At 46.3% G+C, this 25,108-nt stretch overlaps 2 protein-coding genes across 2 annotated transcripts in view; one reads left to right on the top strand and one right to left on the bottom strand.

The window, feature by feature from the left end:
* Positions 1 to 5,707, bottom strand: part of LOC8031714 (28S ribosomal protein S30, mitochondrial) — a 13,521-nt gene extending 7,814 nt beyond the window's left edge. Inside the window, exons 1-4 of the mRNA XM_002406893.4 lie at positions 4,290 to 5,707; positions 2,156 to 2,311; positions 1,329 to 1,440; positions 1,007 to 1,177 (exon numbers count right to left, since the gene is read on the bottom strand). Of these exons, the coding sequence (XP_002406937.3) occupies positions 1,007 to 1,177; positions 1,329 to 1,440; positions 2,156 to 2,311; positions 4,290 to 4,901 (1,051 nt within the window). The 5' untranslated portion in view covers positions 4,902 to 5,707. The remainder of the gene's footprint in view (positions 1 to 1,006; positions 1,178 to 1,328; positions 1,441 to 2,155; positions 2,312 to 4,289) is intronic.
* Positions 5,564 to 25,108, top strand: LOC120844251. The gene is made up of 12 exons (XM_040215924.1): positions 5,564 to 5,581; positions 5,654 to 5,838; positions 9,116 to 9,253; positions 10,468 to 10,638; positions 12,880 to 13,093; positions 13,602 to 13,725; positions 16,551 to 16,678; positions 18,238 to 18,340; positions 18,817 to 18,975; positions 20,905 to 20,990; positions 21,348 to 21,423; positions 25,016 to 25,108. Exons 2-12 carry the CDS (start codon positions 5,679 to 5,681, stop codon positions 25,106 to 25,108), a joined length of 1,452 nt encoding a protein of 483 aa, XP_040071858.1. The 5' UTR covers positions 5,564 to 5,581; positions 5,654 to 5,678.

Here is a 25,108-nt window from a genome sequence, read left to right as displayed (position 1 = left end):
ACCCTCAAAATTCGAAACTTTGAAATTCAGTATTTGTGAAGTAAAAAACAATTTCCCAATGCCGAATTTAAAGTTCCCCCGTTATCCACGCCAGTGCAGTGACGTCAGATATTGAGCGGCTTTGTGAGTCGACTTTCTTTCACGCCTCCGCTCCAAATGTGTGTGTGTGTGTAAGAGGTGTTGGTGTAAGCGTTGTCCACCGTTTACGCTGCGACCCGAAGCGAGGAGGTGAGGAGCGGAAAAGAAGGGCGCCGGCGTACCGCGAAAAACCGGTTTCTTCTGTGCTTGCCGTGCCGCCTGCCTATCGCTGCGAGCAGACGACGCTTGACACCTCGCCGCTTCTCCGTGAAAGGCTGCCTCGGCGGAGTCACAACCAAAACTATGATACACAGACACCAAACCCGTTGTTTTGACCGTTTGACGATTTCCTTTTCGAAGTCTCAGAGGTCGTCGGGCACCTAAAAAAGACCATTTCGTCCGATTCCCCGATCAGCCATGTTTTCCAAGGGAGGATAAAAATCCAGGAGGTGACATCACAACAAACTCCGATTTTCGGAATTTAAAAAAAAAGAAAAGGGCCGTAGTGTGTTTGCTATTGCGTTAAAAAACATGTTTAACGATAGCCGTTATTAAACGCTATAGAAATGTCGCCTACAAAGCTTCTAAATTTCGTAATATTTGACGTCACAAATCAAACGAAGCGAGGAGGTGAGAAGCGGGAGAGAAGGGCGGCAAAAATAAACGCCAACGCATAGGAAAAATTTTTTTTTTTTTGCAATGTGGTATTTTTTGCATGTTTATGACTACAACTTGCATCGTTTTAGACAATAAAAAAAATACGACCTTTCGGGTGACAGAGCCCATTTAAGTCATCACCCTCTGTTTGTCACTTTCTGTGTCTCCCTGTTGTGTCCTCGTCCTCTTGTGCTGTTGCTTAGTATCACGAGTCGGCCAATTTGCGTATAAGCCGTTGCCATACCAAAAATAGCCGGATACCAAAACTTACCGAGTTGGCTGGCAACGCCGTTGAGCCAACCGAAGCCTGCTATGATGGCCGACGCATTCACCGCATCGTTAACCTCTTCTGCAGTCTTGAACGGACTTTTGTCGTTGATGAGGCTGGCTCGCTGATGAAAGCTGACCAGTGGGAAACTGCATCCATGCAGGGGCCAGGTACCTACAAGCAGGATGACTCAGCAAATGAGCCCCATGATGAAACCCTCTGGATGTTCGTGTAGTGCATGGGTGATTGCACAATGCCGCGTTTTACGCATCGGGCAAGAACACACCTGTGACTGATCAGCTAATTGCAACAATTCTGCACTTACCAGGCAGACTGGTCAGGATTTTGTTCTTGTGTACCCATCCGAAATTGCAAGGATGGAAAGGAAAGTCGGTCACTTCTCTCGATTGCACCAACGGGTCGTCCATGTCAACAACCTGCAACAAACCACCACTTAACTAAAAAAAAATGTATGGCTAATAATCCACAACACTTTGACCGCTGGTGGTCAAAGTTTGCATGACTTCACCACTCCACATGACGCAACAAACATTGCACCAATTAGTGCATGGACGAAGTGACACGCCATGTATGCTACGAAGACGCATTCGCCACACTCACATTTTATGAATGAAATTTGTTCAAAGTAGTAATAACCTTTTAATGAACTACTCATTGCAGCTATGAAGTGAGCATGGCGGGGCGAACGGTCACTCCGTAAATTTGGAACTTACCTGGCAAAAATAAGCTACAACTCACGAACACTACTTCATGACTTGTATTAATGCACCTGACGGGAGCACGTAACATTCACGCGAACAAGCACAGTGAAGGCATTTGGGAAGAAATGCAAAGTAAAGGCTCTTCTCACTACCACCGGCCAGCATCTACAGTCGAGCCACGACTGCACTTGCCCTCAAAGCAATACTCATTATTACACCAGCCGGATGTCATGAGTGGTGCTCCAGGGCTACCTACGTAAGTGATTGCAAGTGAGCACAACACACTTGAGTTTGAGTACACTAGGACCGCAATCTGTGAGCCAGCCTCTACAACTTCCACATCTTCAAAAGAAATTGCTCGAATAATATTCAGAGTGATTGGCAAGCATATCTCCGTGCCCTCAAGGTTCAAACAAATTGTGTGACTCACGGGAGGCAGCGGTTCCACCACCCTGATCTGTGCATCGGGCTTGCCTTGGTACTGGAATGGTATCGTCACAAACTCCTTGCCCTTGTTCCGCCCCCTCATGTCCGGGTAGTAACGGCCGTGCCACCAGAAGGAGTCGCAGCGTGGCGACAGGTCCACCTGCAACCAGATCGACGCCGCAAAACAGCTCGTGGCGCTCGTCCGCTTCAACCTGGGGGACGGACATTTCACCAGGTGGCGCTACATTGAGCCCCGGGACACGAGAGAACAAAAAACAAACCTTAACGACGAAACCCGAGGCTCGTAAAACTAAAATAAAAGTAGAGTGATCTTCATTAGGAGTGGAGATGAAGGCGCAAAATATGACCATGCCTCGGGTTGTCGTCTGCTTACAAAGTTCCGAGTGTTGCGTGTGACGGTTAGCGCTTCGGTAGACGTAGAGTAACATGCTCAATCAAATTTTATGAGTTGCCTTTACTTTTGTATGGAAAGGTTGCAGACAAGAGGATATCTTCCAGGGACATATTAAAGTCGGTTATGTCCAACCTTAATGCCGACCAGCTTGACGGAGCCACATCTGTGCTAAAGAGTGGCATGCACTAGTGGTTTATTTTGCGCACAGGTCAGCGTAGAGACGGGTCGATATCAAGAATGTAAAAGTGACTGTGTCTACTTCATTCGTCAATTTTCCCTCCATTGAAATACCTGGAGGGCCATCTAGTGGCTGAAATATCAGTCCAAATTGTATGCTCATGGCGGATAAAATCTGATACCTATTCATCAACGGTAGACATACGGAAATTGGATGCTCAGGCTCTGCATCGGTTTCTGTCTTCAAATTCTTCCTTCACCAGCCATCAAAAGGGCGCCAATCGCATGTACAGTGGCCCAAGTTTTTAATAATATCAAGCGAGCGTCGACCGCCGGGATGTGACGACACGGGAGTGATTAGGCGCGTGCGCAGAAAGCTCTTTCCTTTGCGAGCGTCGTCTTCTAGGCTATTCCGTTGCTTGCACTCAGCCCCTGTTCATTATCTGCTGGCAGAGCTAGCTGCCTTTAAGCAAAGATCTGAACAGCACTTGCTTGCCTAATACAGCTCAGGCATGGCATAAACTGCATGTCATCTCAAGTTTAATTTAGTTTCTTTTTTTTTTTTTTCTTCTTTTATGTTTGCGTTTACCTTGTGAGCACCAACAAAAAGGAAAAATACGGTGAAGTGACAAACTGAATGCAACGATGCATTAAACTATACACTGTGTAGCCAATTCTAGGAGCCATCAAAACGAATCCAGTGCTTTCACCCTGCCACGTGCACTTGTACCCAACTGGAAGCCCACGTGACACACTTTGAGCGATGGACTGGCCAAGATGGCTTGTAGCGTCGGCTGCAGTAGAACACAAAGTAAAACGGAGTATAGACAGGGTTTTTGGTATTTTGTATTATCAAATGTGTTGTTGCTGTCGTCATCTAGCCTACGTAGCCGGGCAGTCACACTCCTCGTCAAGTGCCCATAGAAACACGGGCACGTGTTGTGAGAATGTCGATGGGCGGCAAGATGCAAAGGGATACAGCTATAACAGTCGGGGTTACACAGACTACCGTCAATAGGATTGTGAACGCCCTTCAAGAGGGGCGTATCGGCGATGCACTTTGACATTGCAAGCGCCCTGCCCTCCTTTGCTACGGAGAAGGGGCTGTGCGCAGTCAACGGAATAGCCTAGCAGACGATGCTCCCACCAGACTTTGGCTGGCTTTGTGCGCACGCGCTTAATCTCTCCCGTATCGCCGCAAGACTCCGCGGCACGGGGCTGGCCGCCCCTGCGGTCGACGCTTGCTTGATATTATTAAAAAATTGGGACACTGTACAGATGATGCACACTTAGGTGATGATAGCAATCGAAGTGGCCAGTTCGCTTCCGTGATCTTTTAAAGCTACATGTAAGAGTCCAACCTAGGTGCCCAGAACATGACGGCGCAAAACTGACAAGGCTGCAAATCCTGCGTCAGTTTTATGTTGTTTATTGTCATCGCACGAAGTTGTACCAAAACACCAATCATTGTTGTTGCTATAATAACAGCGGCACGATCATTTCGACGGGAGTCAATGGAATGTTTACGCAGAAAAGAATCATTTACCTGTGAGGTTTCGAGGTGGGGAACTTCATTGCCGAGTCCCTTGAACAGGACGGAAAGAACCTGGGTGATGATGCAGTTCTGTCTGATGGCCTCGCCGTCCTTGTGCTCGGGCAGCCAAGATGTCCTGTCTATTTCCAATTCGGAAGTTATAGCTTCGACAAGGTACGGCTTAATTCGAGCGTAAGCGTCGTCAACGTCCAGTTTTGCGAAGCGCTCTGGCAGCCCGTCGATCAAGTGCGTCCTTGTAGCGTACTGGAAAGCGGGCAGGCTGTTGTAGTACGTGGAGTTTGGTGTCGCGATGTACGTGAAGAATTGCCTCCCCTTTTCGACCATGTCCCGGTATTCCTGCTCCACCTCCGGCTTGGCGACGAAGGCGATCTCGTTGAGTTTCTGGTCAACGGTCGGAAGATTTCGGATGTGGTCGTACCACTGACGGCGTCTCCGCAGTTTGGTGCCTTCGTAAGTTGTGTCGTGGATCGGGGGGTATTGGGGCACATCTGTGTACTCGTACTCAGCTTCTAGGTCCGCGTTGATTCTCTTGGTGTGGTACTGAGCGCCCAGGAACTTTGTAACGGCGCCGACCCGTTTCGGCACTAGTATTTTGGCGGCCATCTTCGACGAAGCACATGGATGATCAGGGTTGTTGCGTTGTTGCTATCGTCCGCTAATTTTAAGCGACTATCTAGTCGCTTATAATATAAAGGAATCAAACTTAACTTTGATATGCCCACAAAAAGATGATGATTTGTGGTTTTAGACTACTCATTTTCTTCTTACGTAATAAAACATTTCAAACTAACCTCCTTGGGTCACAAGGTTACAAGACCTCGGTCTTTTTTGTGTTTTATATTTTTATATGACCGGTATTTGTTCTTCATGTCGTGGTCTCGTGGTCGTGGTCGTTGTGTCAGTTGTGCTTTGTCTGCCTTGATATGTGAGCGCCAAAACAGCTAGAAACCGCCAAACGTGCAAACGAAAGTGACGGCGAAGTGATCGATTGGCGGGAAGTGTCGGGACATGTGCGCCCTGTTTCCTATGGTTTTCAAACGCCGACAAAGCGCGGTAAATTTCACGTCATCAGTCGGCGTACGGTCATGATATCATGATATGACTACACCAACTTCACTGCGATGAATGCGTAACAGCCGCTGGCAGTTCCGAAATCAAACATAAGATGTTACAACCTGCGTGTCAAACAGCTTGCTAGAGAGATCTGGCGAATACGTCATTTGGTAAGATAATATTAGAAAACGTCCTTGATCGGTGGTGCCTGGGACTGGCTTGTTAGGAAAGTAATGTCTTTGTGTGGAGAACTACACATTGCTAGGTGAATAACTGGGTAAACGTCTTGCCTTTCTTTCAAGATTGTCGGAGACAGTAGGCAAAAAGATGGCACTGAGGCACGCAGCTTCCCTGACGGCGCTGACAGCCCTCAGCCAGATCGATGGAACTTCCAACCCGGCCGCAGTGCCTCACGAAGAACTGACGCTTCGCTACAGACACTTGCTTGACAACATCCTCACCTCTCTGCTGAAGGATTCGGAAACGGGTAAGCCCCAATAGTCCTCATCAAAAAGTCCCGATGTCACAGAGGATGTCTGTAAGGCCGCCTGGCAGTGATTTATACATCCCCCTCCAACCCCCCCCCTCCCCCCCAACCTCCCCTTCAGGGTGAGCCCGACATCCCTCCAGAATTTTCTGCGCAAAGCACATACAGGGCTACATCCCCCCTCCCCTCACCCCCTCTACGCCCCCCCCCCCCCCCCCCCCCCCTCCTCCCAAGTTGAAACTTCTGGATAAACCTCTGCCGTCTGGATCGTCTTGGTTTTCATTCCATTCTGGGGGCATCACTTGGTGGCTTCGAAACGAAAAATTCTGAGGACACCTAAGCACTTCTTATGAGTTGTGAATGTGAAAGCATCAATGTTGTTCTTCCGCTCCCTTAGGTCGTCTGCAGTGTACTAGTGCCACGTTTCACTAATGCCGGGGTTGCGGCCAACGGCCGAGCGCACGCTCTTGTAAAGTAGCCACGTAGCCACTCCGGAGCCTGCCTGTGCGGGCTCTGCTGGCTCAGCGGCCAGCCGCTCCCTCTTACCGGCGGCCAGGCTGCTGCGCCGCCATGGAGAGGGCTTCTCTGGTGGCATTCCTTGGAACTACGTCGTGCAAGAGCCAGTGTGTGTGTACGTGCATGCGTGCGTGCACTTTGCCTTAGAATGGCACAGGGTTGTTAGCCGTTTTTGTATGTGTATCTTTCTATTTTGAGTGTTTGTATTTATTCTCCTCTCCCGTATCCCGCTCCCCACTTGGCGGCGGGCTAGCAGGCGCACCTGCGTAAGGGTCTCAACTTTTCTGCCTAGCCTTGCACACTGCCGAGTGGGTATCACAATCTGTGCAAATAAAAATTATTATTATTATTACTTAGGTGCCGTTTGGTGTAGCTTCGAAAGCTGAAAACGCCAATTCGCTCCATGGGACAATTAATGCTTTCGCATTAAAATGAGCAGGTGCAAAGTGAGGGCATTGTTCTTCTGTCCGGAACGACCAGCTCCTGTGATATTTGACACGTGATGTGTATAGCTCTACTTTCATATATCATTTGGCTTTTTCATCATTGTTCGTGAACCCTAAAGAGGAAATCATTGAAAATATGTGGGTAAATGGAATCCCAAAGAAAAAGCTCATTGGAGAAAAGCTCACCGCAAAACCAGCAGATACGCAGGAAAGCTCATAGGCCATTGAGCAGATGCGGAGAAAAGCTCACCGATTTTTTTTTCTTCTTTTCATATGGAGGCTGTTGGATCATGTGTAACATACTTCAATTTACTATCATTAAAATTAATCAATTTTGTAAAAAAGAACCTTTTTTGTAATATTTGTTAAGCTTATTGGGTATATTTCTCTCAAAATCTTATTTGCGGGCGAGAGTTTTCTCTGGTTTACTCTCTAGGCAACGAAAGCCTAAGTTAAAAAATTATTAACTTGAAAAACAGGAAAAAGTTAATGCCAGCCTAAAACTTGAAAAGCAAAACGGTAAATGCTGAAAATCTGAAAGTGCATGCACAACGTGGTGCCTGAAATTCTCTTTGAAGCTTTTGTTGACCTTTGAAAACAGGATAGAATGATTAGTAGTATATCGAGGTTTCTTTCTTCCACAGGCAAGCACGTTTTCTAGCCGTTCGTGCTGGTGTTTCCACACGTTGCCTTTGTATCATAGTACCCTTCTACGGCGAACCACCTATGACCTTCACAGCTGCACACTGTCACCGCTGTTACTCGTGACCTATAGACCAACACACGGCTCTGACGTCGCACAGCTGCGGTGGCGCTGTCGATGGCGCTGCACATGCGCTGACGCTTCACTTCACGCGAATTAGGTTTCTGTGCACGTGCAGTGCCCACACCTGGTGTGGGCAAACACAGGCTTGTTTGTAAACAGCGTGTCGGTTTATATGAGAACTACTCTTCTGCAAGGTAGTGAATTGGGTGAGTTGGTAAACGTTATACATGATGATACAGCTCGAACGACGAAGAGGGAGTGAAGACAACAAACACGACAAGACAAAGCTGTTCTTGTAACTAAAGTTTTATCAGTGAAAAAAAGCAAAGAAAAAAACAAGCCAACAAACACCTACTCATCTATCAGGCACCACATAGTCTTCAGAGCTGAAACGGTTCACACACCGCTAGTCATATTAGCTTGCAAAAAACAAACCTCTTTATCTGACACAGCTACCACTGGCGCACTGTCAAGCTGTCAAAAAATTGTCTTTTCTACGGGTGTCCCATGCTCTGATTTTATACTTGCGGCATTATTAATTGGCAGAAGGGTGATCGCTAATTTCTGAGGAATTTATAAATATGCCCAATAAACTTCAACAATATTACAAAACGGGACAATTATTTTAGCAAACAATTATCCGCTAAGCAAAAAAAAAAATTCTATGAGCTTTTTTTGCATTCGCTCAAGGGCCGGTGAGCTTCTCTCCGCATCTGCCGGTTTCGGGGTGAGCTTTTCTCCGGTGAGCTTTTCTCTGTTGCCCAGGAGAATGAGCCATACTGATAGAACGGAATGCCTAAGTGTTACAAAGCCTCCGAAAGACAAAATCTTTGGCAATGCTAGAGTTCAAACTCTTTGCTGGTTAGGTATGCTAACCACGCTGACCTTCGGCATTTCCCGTCTACCTTATGAATGCACCGAAACGAGATGTGTCCAGTCGGGTGTTCTAGATGACACGTCGCTGAGTGGAATGCTGTACGACACTTATTGGCACGCAGTACGGCCTCGTTCTGCTCAAGCAGTCCCCTCACTGTTTGTCCCACCACGTGTACATGTATGCATTCTTGTTTATAAGCTTTAACAAAGCAGTACCATCATCTGCGTCATTTCAAAGCCACATTAAATATATCGCGAAGCAGTTTCACCGCCGCATACGGTCTCTGAAGAGGAAATAATAAAAAAAATATGTAAGTGAATCACCATGCTGATCAAATTAAGTAATTGTTATGAATTAGTAGTTCTGAGAGGCTGGAGAAGCTAGTCTGCCTTAAGATAGCATCTGGAGTCTGCGTTGTACACGGGCAGTTTAACCAGTTCAGTTCGATTGCTAGCCTTGGGTGTTCACTGCACGAAGTGCAGTAGGGACTGCTCGCTGGTATGACGTTTGTCCAGGGTGCAGTTTTATCTTGTGGAACAGATAGATTAACAATTCTTGAGTGGGAGCTTGTAGGATGCTTAAATTAACAATTCTTTGGTGGGAGATTGTTCTGTTGCAAAAAAGGAGTAACTTGAGGGCATTTTAAGTTGATTGCCTTTGTTCCTTCGGCAGCTCTTGCAGATGCAGCACAGAGCGCCTCGGTGCTGGAGCGCCTGCTGGAGTGCGTCCAGCACTGTGTCCAAGCACTGCCGTTCCTTTTTCTGCCTCAGGAAGCAGACGGACAGGACGCTGGAAAACAGGATGCGTTACGTATGGGATACATCGAATGCATTATTCAGTATCATTCGCCGCTTTATTTGCCGACAGAAATGCCCGACCGCCATTGCATGCTCTTTCCCTGCCTACATGCTTTGGCTGTACGTGCATGCTCGGAGTCCACGAGACTGCAGAATGTTGTCGATGGTTAATTGAAAGCTTGCGTCGGAGGCGGGGTAACCGAAAGGCTTTTCTGCTGTTTTGATTTCACCTGGTCGAGATAGATTGCCTTCTCAGTTGATAGGTTGCTCGGTCGCCACTGAAACGCGAGGACGTCACTTCAGAGGTTGTCGCGTTTTGGTAGTGACAGGAAGACCTGGAACTACCAAGAGTTGTCAGATACCCACTGCAGTGCAGTCTGCATACCGCACAGCAAACCCGTGTGTTGCAAAATAATTTTTTTTTTTTTGCACAGGTTAGCTTTTATATTTGGTAAGCCTTACTTAAAATTTGTGTGTTTTGTCCCTATCTAAAGCGGAGGTGTAGTAAATAATTAAGCATATTTTATCTGTTGCAACTAGTTACAATTTCATTGACTCGATACTTTCCCGAGTTCCCAAGAAATTTTTCAACTGTTAAGTTAGTTGAATTTTTGGGGTAACCTATGATTTAGCTCAATTACTGTTAGTCTTCAGGATATAGGTTATGTTGAGAAATTCACCAGTCCACATTGATGCCAGTGTCGACATCAACACTTGGTGTTGTTACTGCCATGAGTGAAGTGCTAAATCGAGACCTAACTGGGCCTATATCTTTTCCGTGTTGGAAACTAAACTGTTTATTGGCTTTTGTAAGTAACTGTTGCGAAATACCTCTAAAAAATATGTAATTGTACTTGTAACCTAGTTCTATTTTAGCAAAAGCAACTTTTAATTACTTTTAAGAGTAACTTTTACAGTTCTGGTGTATTGTAATTCTTATTATAACAGCTTGCTGTGTGAATGAATGCTACAAGTTGGTTGTAACTGCATTTTAAGAAAGCTCTAATTAGGGTAAAGAAACTCTGCGAGTGTTCACTTTCTGGTATCTTATCATAATACCCCAGAAACAGACCAGCCTGATTTTTCTCTTTTTGAAATAGCATGGAAAGATGGCGCAGCCCTGGAAATCACATTAAGTGGGTTGAAACGATTTGTGCAGTGAGTTAGGGTACATGGTTTTTGAAGATGTCACTTACTTTCAACAGTGGAGGGCTTGGTGCATTTCAGGTTTCAGTGAGAGCCTCGTGGGCCGACTGTTGGCACTACTCAGCATCCCTGGATTGGCTCCCCTGTGTGGGCAGTTTTGCCAGGTGCTGGAGTCGTTGCTGCGCCTCTACAAGCGCCACAAGGTTGTTCTCCTACGACAGTTCTTGGACAGCCTCCTGGAGCTTTTTGTTGGTGAGAGCACGCACACTTTTGCTTCGGTGCCACTTTGGCATTGGCCGCTTTTTCGCTGTGGCCTTGAAAATTTTTGGTACAAGCTCAATTATTGAAGCTTCAGCTAGGGTGGATAAGCTTTTGCTGTCGTTTTGTAGCTCTACAACACTTCGTTATGGGGGTGGTACGTAGGGTCCTAATTGATACGGGTGAATGGCATTGAATAATTTTTATCTTTAGTGTGAAAAAGTGGGTTAAAGCAATGCGGAAAGGGTCTAGGTGGTCATGTCCTAAAAGGGCCCATATCGCTGGCCGACGCATTAATATACGCCAGAAAGCAGGAAAACACCAGCTTTAAGGTCTGCACCTAGCCAGGAGTGGAACGGTTGCGCTATTTTGCGCCAGACGCATTTGTCTGCGCCATCCTGTGCCATATTGCGGAAACTGTGCCACAGCCAATACCATGTGCCATTATGCACCAAATTGCTAAACGTGCGCAAAAAAAAAAAATATATTTTATCTTGGTTTCGGTTTCTATCGACTCGATTGGCAACAATGAGCGCGTTTAGGTTGGTCGACCTTGCAATCCTTTGTTCTGTTTATTCTCCCTGTGTATCCCGAGTTGGGAGCGCGCGAAGAAACTTGGGGGTCGGATTCCAAGCGCTACACCACCTGCGACTGGATTGTTATTCTTCGACCATGAGCGGTTAAGCAAGTCAGCTGAGGTGAGGTCGAGTCGTTAAAGGGATGCTGAACCGAAATTCTGATTTCGCAAAAAAAGCTTGCACAAGTGTTCAACAGGGCGCCATAAACCATGAAACGTCACTCATATAGCCATATATTGAGCGGATGGCCAGGTTTCTGGAAAATAAAGGAGCGAATGAGGGAAAATATTGACGTCATCTTATCGCAGAAGAGTTGAGAATGAGGAGAAATGGCTTTGCTCCCTTTCCTCTCCGCGCCCTCGCGGAGTCAAAGCGAAAAGAAGAGGAAATGAGAATCGCGAGGTCACGCATATTTTCGGCCTTGTGCGACCGCGCTCTTTTTTTACAAAAAAACGATGAACCGTTAGAGATACCGCTTTATGAGTGACGTTATGGGATTTCTAGCGTCCCGCCTATCGATTCTGCATTGTTTTCTGAAATTCGATTTTCGGTTCAGCATCTCTTTAAGCGTCAGAGTCAGATTGCCTGAGGCTCTGCGGCCCGGGATTCGGACGTCAACAAATTGAAAACAAATGAGCAAAAGATTCCTTTTAGTACCTCATCGTTAGAAGTTGGAACCGCATTCCCGCAAGATAAATTGTAATTTGATAGAGCTGAACCGCGGTTCGGTCTGAAACCTTGCCGGCACTAGCAGCTCTTGCGAATGGTATATCTGCTCGGCGTACTTTTACCTTGCTCCTGCTTATCGCTTCGAATGCGATAACTCCGTTAATCGTAGTCTGCTGCTTCGATATTGAGTTGCGCAATAGTATGAACTCTTAAATTTGTTGCTCTGTTCCTCTGCGCAACTGCTCGTCCGTTGCTTACGCACGTCATGTGGTTCGCACATATAATTACTGTGTCGAGCACGTGTGGGTTGTACGATAAGCAGTGCTGGTTTGCATTTGGAGCAGCTGAAACCCACTCAGAAATTATCAAGGACACTATCTTCAGAAACATGGTACTTGCCTTTTGGTTCTTATTAAGGCCAGCAAAGTTTCAAGTTTTTGCATCTGTTAAACTGTTATCCCAATTACCTAGGTTCCTAACCACCCATGTTCGTCTGTGCTCTAAGCACAATTGAAATTGCCCCACGCTTGTCTAAGACACAAGCTGGAGGGCAATGACTGCTGATCTGAACCCCTCCTAGCCTGCTCCAGAATGTAGTTTTAGCTGCTCCCAACATGCTCCAAAACAGCTGTTTCAGCTGCTCCCGTGGCTGCTCCCAAGTACATTTCATGAGTTCCACCCCTGCTAGTTTTTTTTTTCTAGCTCGTTTTGCAGAGAAACAGCGGCATTATGCATCATACAAAAATAAATGCAGTCAACAAGTACTCAAAACAACTTCAACTCATCACGGCAAATAATCACGCCTAACCTATCATCTGCTTTCATTCTCTGCATATCTATTGTTCTCTTGATTCTTTTTCTCGAGACCACTGATGTCAGTGTTTATGATATGCCGCGTTCTGTTCCTGTCTTTATGGGTTGTGTCTAGCTTATCCTGGCTATTACGGTAAACCAGTCAGAGCAGTGATTGTTAATTCCCCATCCACAGATGTTTGCCAGTTCTGTGCGAGCGACACTGGCAATGCTGCCGTCACGAGCCAGTTTGGAGTGACGCTTTCGAGCGCTCCCGGTCCTCCAGTCTCTTCGGAAGTGCGGGCAGATGCAGAACCGGCGGGAATGCAGGAAGAGGCGCAAGAAACTGAGCGGGCGGTTCTCCGGATCGCGTTTGTGGACGGAGGATACGCCTTTCGTCTGTCGCTCGTGTGAGCATAGTTCTTTCCTAGGCATGTGGGCCAAAATGTTGTGCTTTTTTTTCTGTGAATTTTGGGGTCTTAAAAAGCCATAGAGCCAGACTTGACCTTCGTTTGCCAGAGTCTGGTTATCTTGGCCCTAGTTCGCCTAACAAATGCAAAAGAGGGCTTCACTGCTGGCAGTTTGGCTGTCACCTAGCGTCTTGGGGCCCGTGTCGCCAACAAGTGCCAGAGTCGGGCTTCGTTTCTGGTGGTTCAGGTTTCATGTGGCATCTACGGGCCTAAATTGCCAAACAAGGGCCCGATTTATTTTTTTTGTTCCTGTTGCTTGATTCCAGGAAAGAGTGTATGCCCAACGAACACCTAAGAACAGGGTGTCAATGAGGACTGTCCTCGCTTAGAGCGAAAAGCAAAGCAACTTCCAGAAAACGGTGTTTTTCGGAAACCAGAAAGTCTCACAACCTGCACTGTGTGCAGCTGTTGATTGCTAATGCCTGGCTGTCAATCATTGTCCAAACAGCAAACTGATGGGTCGGCTGGCCAGTGATCTGGCGACGTTCGGAAGTGGACGCCGGTTCGGGCGAGATCGTCTCACCCGCTGGACCTGCCGCCAAATGCAACTGGGTGACGCGACGTTAACGGAGGTCAGTTCTGCGAATCAAAACCTGCTTGTGTCGAGTAACCCGGTTGGATTGCGGTGCGTGTCAAGGGGCCGGAGCAAGTTATTTCTTTGGGCCCACACAGTCCGACAGCTGTGGCTAAATTTGTGGCTCAAAAAAGCCGATTTTTTTTTTTCTCGTGCCCTCGTATAAAGTAGAACTTTATCAATCCGTTTTTCGAGGGACTGCCGTAAACCGACATCTCGGGAAAAATGTAACACACCAACTTTGGGCCTAATAATTAGTCCGGAGGCAAGTGTTTAAATGCAATTTATTTTACGTGGATTCTCGTGGCTGTGGGGTGCTGCCATATTTATCCGGATAGAGGTCCAAGCTTTAAAAAGCAAGATTTTTGAGCATACCGACCTAACCCAGATGTGCCCCCGTGTCAGCCACTGCTCCTAGCATGCCGACACAACGCAGTGAAGCTCGACGTGCGAGCCGGTGCAAATTGGTCAAGAATGGACCCTTTTCCAGTAACGAGCACCGTCTGCGGAGTTGCCTTCGAACTACAAATGAAGGGCAGCCCAACTTGCCTCCGCCTGTCAGAAGACATTGGCATTGTGCTGTTGTATTAATCTTCGTCGTCTTTTATGACACATACTACTATACTCCGTTCACCCTTAAGCTGAGACTGGAAGCTCCGCCTTCAGCGTGAGCTCACTGGCTTCTGCAGTGCTTTGGTTACACGTGCTTGCGCGTTCACACTTGTGTTAACAAGGGCAGAGTGTTTGCACTGAAGGCGGAGCTTCTAGCCACAGCTTAAGAGTGCACGGAATGGCCGAAAAAGACGAAATATGTGCAAAGATAGGTGCTGAATATGTTGGTCGACTGGAACTTTGCCCTTCAAAAATGGCGACGGCAGGAAGCAAGGTCAGAAGAGGGGGTGCACACACGCGCAGAAGCTTACTGGTGGAAACTGGTTAATTGCTAGACAGCAATTCTGAGCCATTTATTGGAATATTCATTATTGAGTCCACTAACACACTCTTATGTGTAATTGCTAGGGGTGTGTAACCATTCAGAAGCTGATCAAGTAGAACCTGGTGTTCAATTTAAGCTAAGAATGGGTGACTCTTTAACCAAACATACAAATTGAATATCAGAAGTATGAATATTAAAAATTTTGAATACTCATTCAACCCCAGTGATAAAAATGACAGGAGGACACCTGAACTTTGCCTTTAAGAGTGTAATGCGATAGCTAAACATGTAGACCCCCGCTTGTTCTCAAGCCCTGCAAGCGTGTCTGGCTTGCAACCAAAGGGTCATGGGTTTGCATCCAACCTCAGCCTAAAATTCTTTAGGGATTTTTTTGTTGTTTTGTTTAAGGCAAATGAATTACTTTGTAAAATGAAATTATTTGAGACATGCGATGATCTTTAATTTGCATTACATGTCAAGTTTCAATCACTTTCATTTCACGCGTGACTTCACATGAGCGTTGTGGGTTTTTTAAAAATTCCCGTGCAAGGTCATGTGGGTGTGATGTCATGACCCTATCTACCAATCGGGAATTTCCCGTTCCACGCCACCGGCGCCGGCTTTTCTGCGATACGAGCACCTTAAGGCTATCACTTTAAAAATTACAGGGGGATGCTTAAGCTTTACCTTTAAGAGTGGAATGCGATAGCTAAACATAAAAACCCCAGCTCCTTCCCGAGCCGTGAAAGCGTGTCTGCATGGCCTAGTCGGTAGCGTGTCTGGCTCACATCTGAAGGGTTGTGGATCTGAGAGGTTGTGGATCTGAAGGGTTGTGGGTCTGAAGGGTTGTGGGGAAAGAGTGTGGGCACACACTCTTTCCTAGAATCCGGCCTCTGCCTAATATTTTTTGTATTTTTTCTTTAAGGCAAATTAATCACCTGATAAAGTGAAATCATTTAGACATGCGGCGACCTTTAATTCACATTACATGTCATGTTTCAATCACTTTCATTCCACGCGTAATGTCACGCTTTACGTGAGTGTTGTGGGTGTTGTTTAAGATTCCCGCTCGAAATCATGTGGCTGTGACGTTACGATCCTATCGACCAATCAGGAATTCCCCGTCCCACCAACGCCGACGCTGGCTTTTCTACGACATGAGCTCCTTAAAGCTACAGTTAAACCCGTTTTTAACGAGCAGCAGGAAACTCTACGATCAGTTCAATATAGCTAGTAGTTTGATATAGCAAGGACCATTTACAACGAATTTCTGCGATGCGTTTGTTGTAAGGCGAGAGCTTATCTTTCTTTCTCATCTCATCGCTTTTGCCTTGTAACAAGGCGCTAGAAAGTTTTTTTGTTTTTTTGCATGCATGCAGAGTTTTTTTGTTTTTTTAGCTTTTTTTTTAATTCTGAATTGCTTCTCTTCTCTCAATTTTGTTTGCAACTTAAGCTTTTAGAATTTTCTTTCTTTCCTACTTTCTTTTGTTGGTGGGGGCGGAAGAAGGGACAGGCTAGAAGACGACTTTTTGCGGGTTTTTGGAAGCCTTCCCGGGGGAAAAAAGTTCCAATATACCCTTGCGAAAACAAATCAACAAAACAAATAAAGAAAAAAAAAAGTTGTTATAAAAAAGTACTTTTTACATGCTATTTTATTTAAATTTTACGTGAGTTTGATATCGACAATAATTAGCTGTTTGTAAGTTCGTTCTAAACGGGTTTCACTGTATCACTCTAAAAGTACATTGCAAATAAAATGCTGAGCTCTTCTCGATTAATTTTTTAACAATCGCACGCACCTAACAATAAGACGCGAGTTGGTCAATTTTTGGAACAACTCGCGAGTGATGCGGTGAAGCGTTGCAACACTCTTGCGCCATCTGCAGGAGTCCCTGAAAACCCTGCAAGCCTTGCTGGAGCAGTACTGGCCTCTCACAAACAACACTGAGGCTCAAGTCATCCTGTGTCTTGCCCAACTGCTTCAGCGTGCCTCTTGGGACGAAGCCTCGATGTCGTACGTGACGAGTTCGTTTCGTTTTTTGTGAGCATTATTTTAAACCAGGGGTGGCCAAGCTGCTCTTTGCGTAATGAAGTGCGGCTCTCGACTCCCTCCCCTACCACCCTCCCCCTACCCCACCCCCCCCGCCTCCCTCCCGGTCGCACGAGCACTTTCCCTAAAAGAGAAACGGAATGGGTTTTAAATCGAAAGACAGGTTGCGGTTTGGTTTCAACTGACAAGTTCAAACCAAACCGCAACTACTGCTACCTTACGTACACGTGTGCTACTGCTAGCTTACGTACACTTGGACTGTTTTGACTCAGATAGATTGAAAGTAGTTTGAGTTTCGTTTATTGCCCTGTACGAAATCTCTCTCCCCCCCCTGCGGCTCTTGGAAGTTTCATGGTTTTGTTTGCGGCTCTTAAACCTGGTCAACCTGGCCATCCCTGTTTTGGACGGAGAGTGCGCAATCGCTTTTTGCGCGCTGGCTGCACATTGCTACGCTCTCGCACTGTAAATACCGAGCACGCACTCACATCGAAACAAGAGCCCACTCCTCACTTTCAAAGTATAATCGAGGGATGTATCGAGCCCGCATCCCGGCAAACTTGTGAGCCGACCGGGCTGACCGGGATGATCCTCCGTGTCAGTTGCTTCTTGGAGCTCACCGGTGCGAGGCGGTAAAGCTTTACGCGCACGCATGCGAAGCGGTGAAGCTGGGCACTAGAGCGCAGGCGCAAAGCGGGGCTCGGTGAGAGCAGTGGGGGTTCTTTAAAATCGAGGATTTTGGACCCCTATACTCCTACACAGCTCTGTCGGATCAAACAGGGTTTACTTCACCCTTCCACTTTTCTCCTCTCAGACCTGACACGTGCCCATCCCCATCTTCTCATGGCTAATGTCTCCGACCTGTGGGTGGGCACTCGATCAATATTTCACGTTATTTACTAACCGCACCTCAAATGTACAAAATCACTGCTTGCGTTCAGAGCAAGGGTGCACCGTTGTCTGAAACCATTTGTGGTATTAAACGGGCACGACTAATGAAACCAGGCTGTAACAAAATTGGGGGAGTTTGAGAGATTTGCTTTGGGGCATGGAACTTAAGAGCCTAAAAGTCTGGGAGTGAGGAACCTTGCATCAATATTTCTAGGCAAGGCGTTCAAATACTGTAAATGACTTAATTTTCGCGAGGATCTAGTTTCGCGAATCGCCTACAATTGACGAAAAATGGGTCCCCCGAACAGTTCCAGTAAAATGTAAACACATTGAAATCTACATTGAGATCCCACCGCGTCGTGAAAATTAAAACCCGCGAATGGTTCCAAAACTTCAGCTTTGTCCTAAATCGCGAAATACTGAGCCTGCGAAAAATAAGTCGTTTACAGTATATTTTCTTCTTGGACATTTTTTTTTCTTTTTTTTTTTGTGAGTTAGATAGACAGTTGTTGTGTGACAGTTGCAACAAACATTCTGCATATTTTATTGATGCATTTTATGCTTGGTTTGTCAATGCCAGAATGGGCGCACAGATTTGAGTTCGGATTGAATCATATTAAGCTGGATTTTGACAGGCCGTCCCTGCTGGAAGCACTGTCCTCCCTGGTAGGAGCCATGCCAGAGTTTCCTGGCGTCTCTCCCTACGTCACGGAGGAGATTCTCTTGGCTCTTTCTAAGGTGGGTGAAGAGTGTTTGGTCCCTGGCACAACGTTGCCAGTTTCTTTCAATAGGGCACGTGAGAATCCACATTTGTTATGAACAAGACCAGTAGAGGCTGACGACCACGCTCCTTGTTAGAAAGTGTTGGTTCGTCACGTCCAACATGGGTGGGGGGTTGGCATTTGAAATTACATCATGACGGTCAGCCTACGAAAGTGCACATTCGAGGGGAATGGCCACCAATCCCCTCGATTAGTTTCAGGATGCAGGCCTTTGTCTTTTAGGAATGCCGCATTTTCACGAGCAGTCCCGCAAGTTGACAATTTGTTGGAGTGCTGCTGCAATTAATTGTGTCGTTACAACATTGAAAGTAACGTAGAAGAAAGGGCTTTACTGAAAGGGGACAGTTGATTTTAAACATGCCTACTCCTCGAGCTCACGTTTGTAGTTTCTTTATGAAGAACTTACGTCCCGACGAAACTTTCGTTGCATAGGCCATGTGCAGCATGCGGCATCAAGATGGACTGTTGGCTGCGACGGCAAGGTGGTTTGGAAGCCTCTCCAAGAGCTGGAACTCTCATCCTTTGGAGATTGTTCTGGCAGAGTTACAGAACAGCTTGCGGTCCTTGCTCGACTGGAGCGATCCAAACATTGTGGGTACCTTTGATCTCTCTCTCTCCTATGGCTGCAGTGATATTCACTAATTGCATTGCAAATTTTTTTTCCTAAAAGCTAGTTCACACATTTGAGTCTAATAGATGGTGCCAGTGTGCTAGTCTATTTTCTCATCACCAATCGCAAGCACTTGCAACGCAGCCAATCACACTGAATTGCAAGTGTGTAAACCGTCCTTAAGTGGCAGCTGCACTTTTTCTTGTTCAGTGCGGTTGCCCTGATTCGAGACTGTGTAGCTAATGTGAAGTGTGAAAACGTCTAGAGATGTTTATCTCTTTTCTACCGTATATAAGGTGTGCATACATGCGTATGTCTTAAATACAGACATACCAAATTGTTTTTTTAGTCGTATGGCCCTGGCTGGAATTATTTTGGATAGACCTCTCACTGTATATGTAAACGTTTGTGACATCGCTTCTGAAGTGGTAGCTTTATAGGGCCAATCAACCTCTGGAGCCGCGTAAGCACCAAATCTGTAGAGCGGTCAGTCTGTAACTGCTAAACTACCGTATTTATTCGAATATAGGTCGACCTTTTTTTTTCGGAAATGTAGTCAAAAATTAAGGGTCGACCTATAATCGTGACCAAAGAATTTCGACCTAATTCGCGACCAAAATTTGAAACCCTACCGAGGGTATGGAGCTATCAATCACCTAGCCGGCGTCCCGGTAGAGCCACGCGGCTTCTTGTTTCAAAAAGCTTTTGATGCACAAAAACAACCGAACAGCAGCAGCCGACAGCCCGTGTCCGCCGGCTACGGCTCTCGCGCACATTCCTCGGGCGTCGAGTTTCGCCATCACGCCTGTAGCGTTCCCCTCGCTGGGTAAGGGGGAAGGGGAGGGAGAGGAACCTTGAGGAACGCGATGCGCCATGCACTTTGCACTTTGCCCTCCTATGCGCTCCATTCCTCTCTCCCTCGCAAACGCGCAAACAAAAACAAAACAAAAAAAACGGAGGTACTTTAGTTTTTTTTTTTTTTCGGTGGGTCGCGTGTTGCTCATGGGGTTGGAAGCGTTGCTCGTGTCTTTGTGTTTGATCTTTCGTCGCTCGCCCGTCTCCACCTTCTTTCGTTTCTTCTTGTCGTCATTCATTTTACAACGGTGTCAGTGAGGTTTTGTTGCCAATTTTCGAGGATGTCTACCAAGCTGACTAAGCTTTTTTGACATCGCCCTGTGATTTAGCTGAGAGTGCTGTAAATAAAGGTTTGTTTCTTTTGCCCTAACTTTCCCCTGTTCCTTAAAAAAAAAAAAAAAAAAAGAAAGGTCGACCTATATTTGAATTATTTTTTTTTATTCTCGGTGGGCTCGATAAATAGGGGTCGACCTATTTTCGTGGTCGACCTATTTTCGGGTAAATACGGTATCTTGAAAAAAATGGCAACTAGTACCAGGAATCGAATCCCGGTCACCGGCATGGAAGCCAAGTGTGCTGTTGATTGAGCTATGGACCCAGATTCCAGATTGCAGGAACGGGAGGTGCAGAAGCAGGTGGTGTGAGAAAGCGTGCGGAGTGGAGAGGGGTAAAAAGGGCAAGAAAGAGGAGCAGAAACAGGTTGCCTACAAAAAGTGTGCAGAACAAGTAGTGGAAAGGGCAGGAAAATGCTTCCTCACTTCGGTGACGCGAAAAATTCAATGAAAAGGCTTTGTTATCTGGGTGCTGCTGAAGGGAAGTGCAAATAGCGTTACAAAGAGGCAGTGATGTGACATAATCTTTTTCCATACAAAACCCTGCCCTAGGCACGACCCAAACTAAGAACACCACATTTAAACGCGTTTGTCAGAATGACTAAACATAGAGCCAATTTTTCTTCACCGTCTTTATTTTTTATTTTTACGTATACAGTATTGCCGTTATCTGCTTGCTTAATTTTGATTAGCGGTCTGAAGGTATGCTGGATTGCTTTGTAGGTTCCCTCCAAGACATACACTGGCATTGTGTTGGTGACACTCCGTACATCTCTTTATGTGGACAATGAGGAGATGGACGTTTCTGGGTAAGCTTCCTATTTCAAATTTTTTTCTCGTGTCTTGGTTGTGAGATTTTCATTTGTGATACATGTTACACATGCAATAAAGGATCATCTTGTTGTCACAGTCAAATTAGGCATGTGTGAATGATACTGATGACCTCTTTATGGATACGCTTTTCTGCACCAACCAAAAGACGTATTCTGCAGTCTCCACACATTTATCCGAGCAACGGCGATCTGCCCAATTCCGATCGATTCAAGTATAGGCTGAATATTCAGTTTGCCAGTTAAAACAAAAGGGCAAAAGCAAGGTGTACATTAGAAGTCTGGAGGATTCAGCTGGTTGTCGTGCAAGTACCGTAAGTGCACATTTCGTTTCAGGAAGTCTGATTGCGTCGCTGCCTGTCTGCGCAGCAGTTTCGTGGCGGAGCACCTTGAGCGGCTTCTTCAGAACCGGGTGGGTTGTGTCAGGTTTATGCTTCCCACCATGTGAGGCTTGTGTTTTTTTTGTACCGAGCAACGAAAGTCGTTTTGTTCACAGAACGGAGCTAAATTTCCTCAGTCCTGCGCTTCTTACAAGTAGGGACATTTTTTGCGGCACTGTCTGATGGACAGCGGAGGATTTTGCAGGAACACGACAGAGTATAGACCGTTCCATTAGGGTCATAGCAGAGAGAGTAAGAGAGAGAAAAAAAATGCCCTCCCTCTCTCACCCGTTTGTCGTCTGCTCCGCCGAGTGGGCTGTACCTAGCATCCGGCTGGCGTATAAACTCTGTTTAAAATCGCGTCATTTTGGAAATTTCAAGCGCAGATGCGCAGATTTTGGTATCCCAGTTATTGTGTAATACCATTCTAAATAAAGAAGACTAACAGGGTCCAATTACGCCGTTACCTGCGTGCAAATAAAAAAAAAAAAAAAAAAAACAATAAAAAACAGGAAAATTGTGTCAGATTGGCCGGTCTCTCCGGCGAAAAGTTAATCCGGTTACTGTACCTTTTTTACTATACAAACTTCGTACTGGTGTAGGCCTTTAGCAACCATGAGTGGGAGTCTGCAATAATAAATAAAAACGTGCTCTCCTGCTGCAATACATGCAGTAGTTGAGGGTGGTGCTGCTGGCTGACTCAAATGCTATTTAAGTAAAGGAAAAAAGATATGCTAGTTGATGATTTGCCAAAATAGAACAACAGAGAGCTATAGGCTGATATTGGAGTAGCCATAACTTTACTAAGAACGCAAACCACTTCACAACGGCAGCCACGAGCGAGAGTTTGATGTTCCGTACAGCCCACCGGTACAGCCCAAAGATGGAGAATGGCAACCTCCCGGTTCGTCGTCTGCTAGCAGAGTCGGGCGCGTGCCCTCTCTCTCGTTTTACCCCGCCGAACCCGCTGAACTTCTTGGATGTATGGAGAGGGCGCTGCTGTCGAACAATATGGTGCCGCCCAGAGAGCGGTAAATGGAATGGTCTATAGCAGTGGAATAAACTGGGAAGATGCCATTTTCTTCCTTCAGAATGTACTTTGTCATGTGGGGGGTGGCTCTCGCTACTTGTAGGAGACTGCTAGGCACGGCATCAAGGGACCTTTGAGCAGAGTCCTTGGGAATTGTGCAAGCCTTTGGTTGTTCAGATATATCCCTTTCTGTTTCACTGACAATTAATATTTATGCAGTTTGTGAAGTTGTTTTTAACATTTTCGTTATTAACTTCCCTGAATAAGCTTCAAAGTATCCAAAGTTCACTCAGGCCTTTCGAGATAATGATGGAGAAGTACATATTGCTAGAATTTGCAAATATTGACACTCTTTTTTAGCCTCCCTGAAAGGGTGAACAGCATCGATAAGATATATGCAACCGTACATCTATAGAAAGGATTGAAATATCTGTATGTGCTGTAATGACATTTCTTGAGTGTTTGTAATTTTTGTGAATAGAATATAATTAGGAAAAGTTGGTCACAAATAAATCTCTTACATCGATTATACACCAACTCATGTTTACAAACAAACCGGAGCGCCCCTAGCGGACGTCACCGGCGCCGCGCATGCGCCGTGGATGGTGGGCAAGAAGCCCGCCGTCGCCCATAAACAAACCATTGAATTGCGTTGTTGTCGGCGTCGGTGGGAGTCCCCGTGCTCTTTTTCGCGTTGGAATTGTTGATTCTACGTCCTCCTAACAATGTCTGACTACTTGAGCGGCTTCAGCAAAACTATCGAGGCAAAACTTTGCGTGAATAATGTGACTTGCGGCGATTCATTTCACGTGGACGCCGCAGAATGGGCGCTAAAGCCTGACTCCCATGGCGAGATTCTGCTCGCTATTTTCAGTCGCGACGTCGCTCGGACTGCAAAAGCGTGTACCGTAGCTGAGATGGTGGACATCGATACTGAAAACCTCAAGTAGAATCGGGCATTACAAGTAGGTGATGGCCACTGGTAACAATGATCAACAACTTCTTGTATCTGTTTACACTTAGCCGACTTACCCCAACCAACCTTCAAAAGTGTTTTGAGGCCTGCACTTAGTTCTTATCGCAATTACCGGGTCAACGTTTGGTTTACGAGCCACTGTCGTTTGAACGAACTGACGACAAAAAGCAGCCAAGTTTGAAAGAGCAGACGACAGTTGGAACGCACGCGCAATGGAGTACGGGCAAGAAGCACCGCGTCCCGCGTCAACAAACCATTCGAATGTCACGTTGTCGGCGTCTGTGTGAGTCTGCATACTCTTTTTCGCGTTGGAGTTGTCGATTCTACGTCCTCATCGCAATGTCTTACCACTTTAATCGCCTGAGCGAAATCATCAAGGCTCGTTACGCCGCTAAACTTTGCATAAATAATTTGACGTGCGGCGATGTATTTGCATGACCGCCGCAGAATGGACGTACAAAACCATGATGAGACTCTTCTAGCTATTTTCGGTCGCGACGACCCTCGTGCTGCAAAAGTGTAGAAGGTAGCGGCGATGATCGACGTCGATACTGAAAATCGGAAGCGGGAGCAGACAAAGCATGACAAGTCGTTGATGGCCACCGGTACCAATGATCAACATCTTGTATCTACTGCTTACACCGAGCCTAGTTAAGTCTTTTGAGGCCTGCAATTACTTCTTATTGCAATCACCGGGTCAAAGTTTGGTCTACGGGCCGCTTTTGTTTGAACGAGCAGACGACAAAAAGCAGACAACTTTGAAAGAGCAGACGAAAGTTCGAACGATCAGGCGGCCGTGTGAATTTGAAGACGCACTGAATCCGTGGGTGGTCCGGACAACTTGGGGGTTTTCTCTCGGTCATGTTGGAACAAAGCAAATACATCTGGCGACTACAAATTGTGGCCCGCACACGCAATCGTATAGTTCGACAGCGTCAGGTTTGCCCTTTTCACGGCTGCTATCGACGTTCTCGGACGAACGGAGGGTGCAAAAACACATGAAAACTGATCTTCAAACCTTCCCAGACTCTCTTTGTAAAGCCCCCGTCGCAGCATTTTGACGAGAAGGCAGGTGTTTTGTCTCGTTTCTTCCAAAGGAACACAGGAATGCATGTCTGGCACGGGGACTTCTGCCCACCGCCCCAGACCGGAAGTGCGTCCGGCGCGCCACCACCGTGGCGTGACGTAGGAGTGTTGAGTTGGTGTATTGCATGAGGCCCACATATTAGTATGGTGCTGACCGCATGACTTCATTCCCGCAAAATATTTGTAAAAGTGGCACTTTTGCAAATACGCAACACTTTAAGCCTGGGGATGTACCCTCTATTAGAAATGTGCAGCAAAATCTCTGCGAGCGCCGTGCTCCCAGAACGATATTACTGCATTTTTATCAGGCATACTCACTCCTGTTGAGTAGCGAGGGTAATCGATTATATGTTCATCGCAAGGGCATTTTGAGCCATGTTCGTGAGCCATGGAACGGGAAATTCAATTTTGGATTTACTTCCAAACTTTTACTGTGGGGTTTCGACAAGTGCTGTTCAGTTTTGGTCGTGCCTGAGATGCCATTAGCAATTGTTCCGTCATCATTCCGAAGTGAGTAATTTCTTGACCGCAGGAAAACAGCCTCGGAAGCCTTCAGATGGTTTCCCTCTGTTTGGAAATCCTTCAACAGGCTGCTGTGAGAATCACACATTTCTCAACCATGTAA

Source organism: Ixodes scapularis, unplaced genomic scaffold (genome assembly GCF_016920785.2).
Source record: "Ixodes scapularis isolate PalLabHiFi unplaced genomic scaffold, ASM1692078v2 PGA_scaffold11__112_contigs__length_91849675, whole genome shotgun sequence".
NCBI lineage: Eukaryota > Metazoa > Arthropoda > Arachnida > Ixodida > Ixodidae > Ixodes > Ixodes scapularis.
Note: the sequence above shows the minus strand (reverse complement) of the source record. Positions and strands in the feature narration are given on the sequence as shown.

Bases quoted from the DNA above. Each gene is read 5' to 3' on its own strand.
- LOC120844251 (XM_040215924.1), top strand. From the start codon at position 5,679: ATGGCACTGAGGCACGCAGCTTCCCTGACGGCGCTGACAGCCCTCAGC. The intron at 13,094-13,601 runs GTGAGCATAGTT...TTGTCCAAACAG, and splicing joins GCCTTTCGTCTGTCGCTCGT to CAAACTGATGGGTCGGCTGG. The intron at 21,424-25,015 runs GTGGGTTGTGTC...TCTTGACCGCAG, and splicing joins AGCGGCTTCTTCAGAACCGG to GAAAACAGCCTCGGAAGCCT.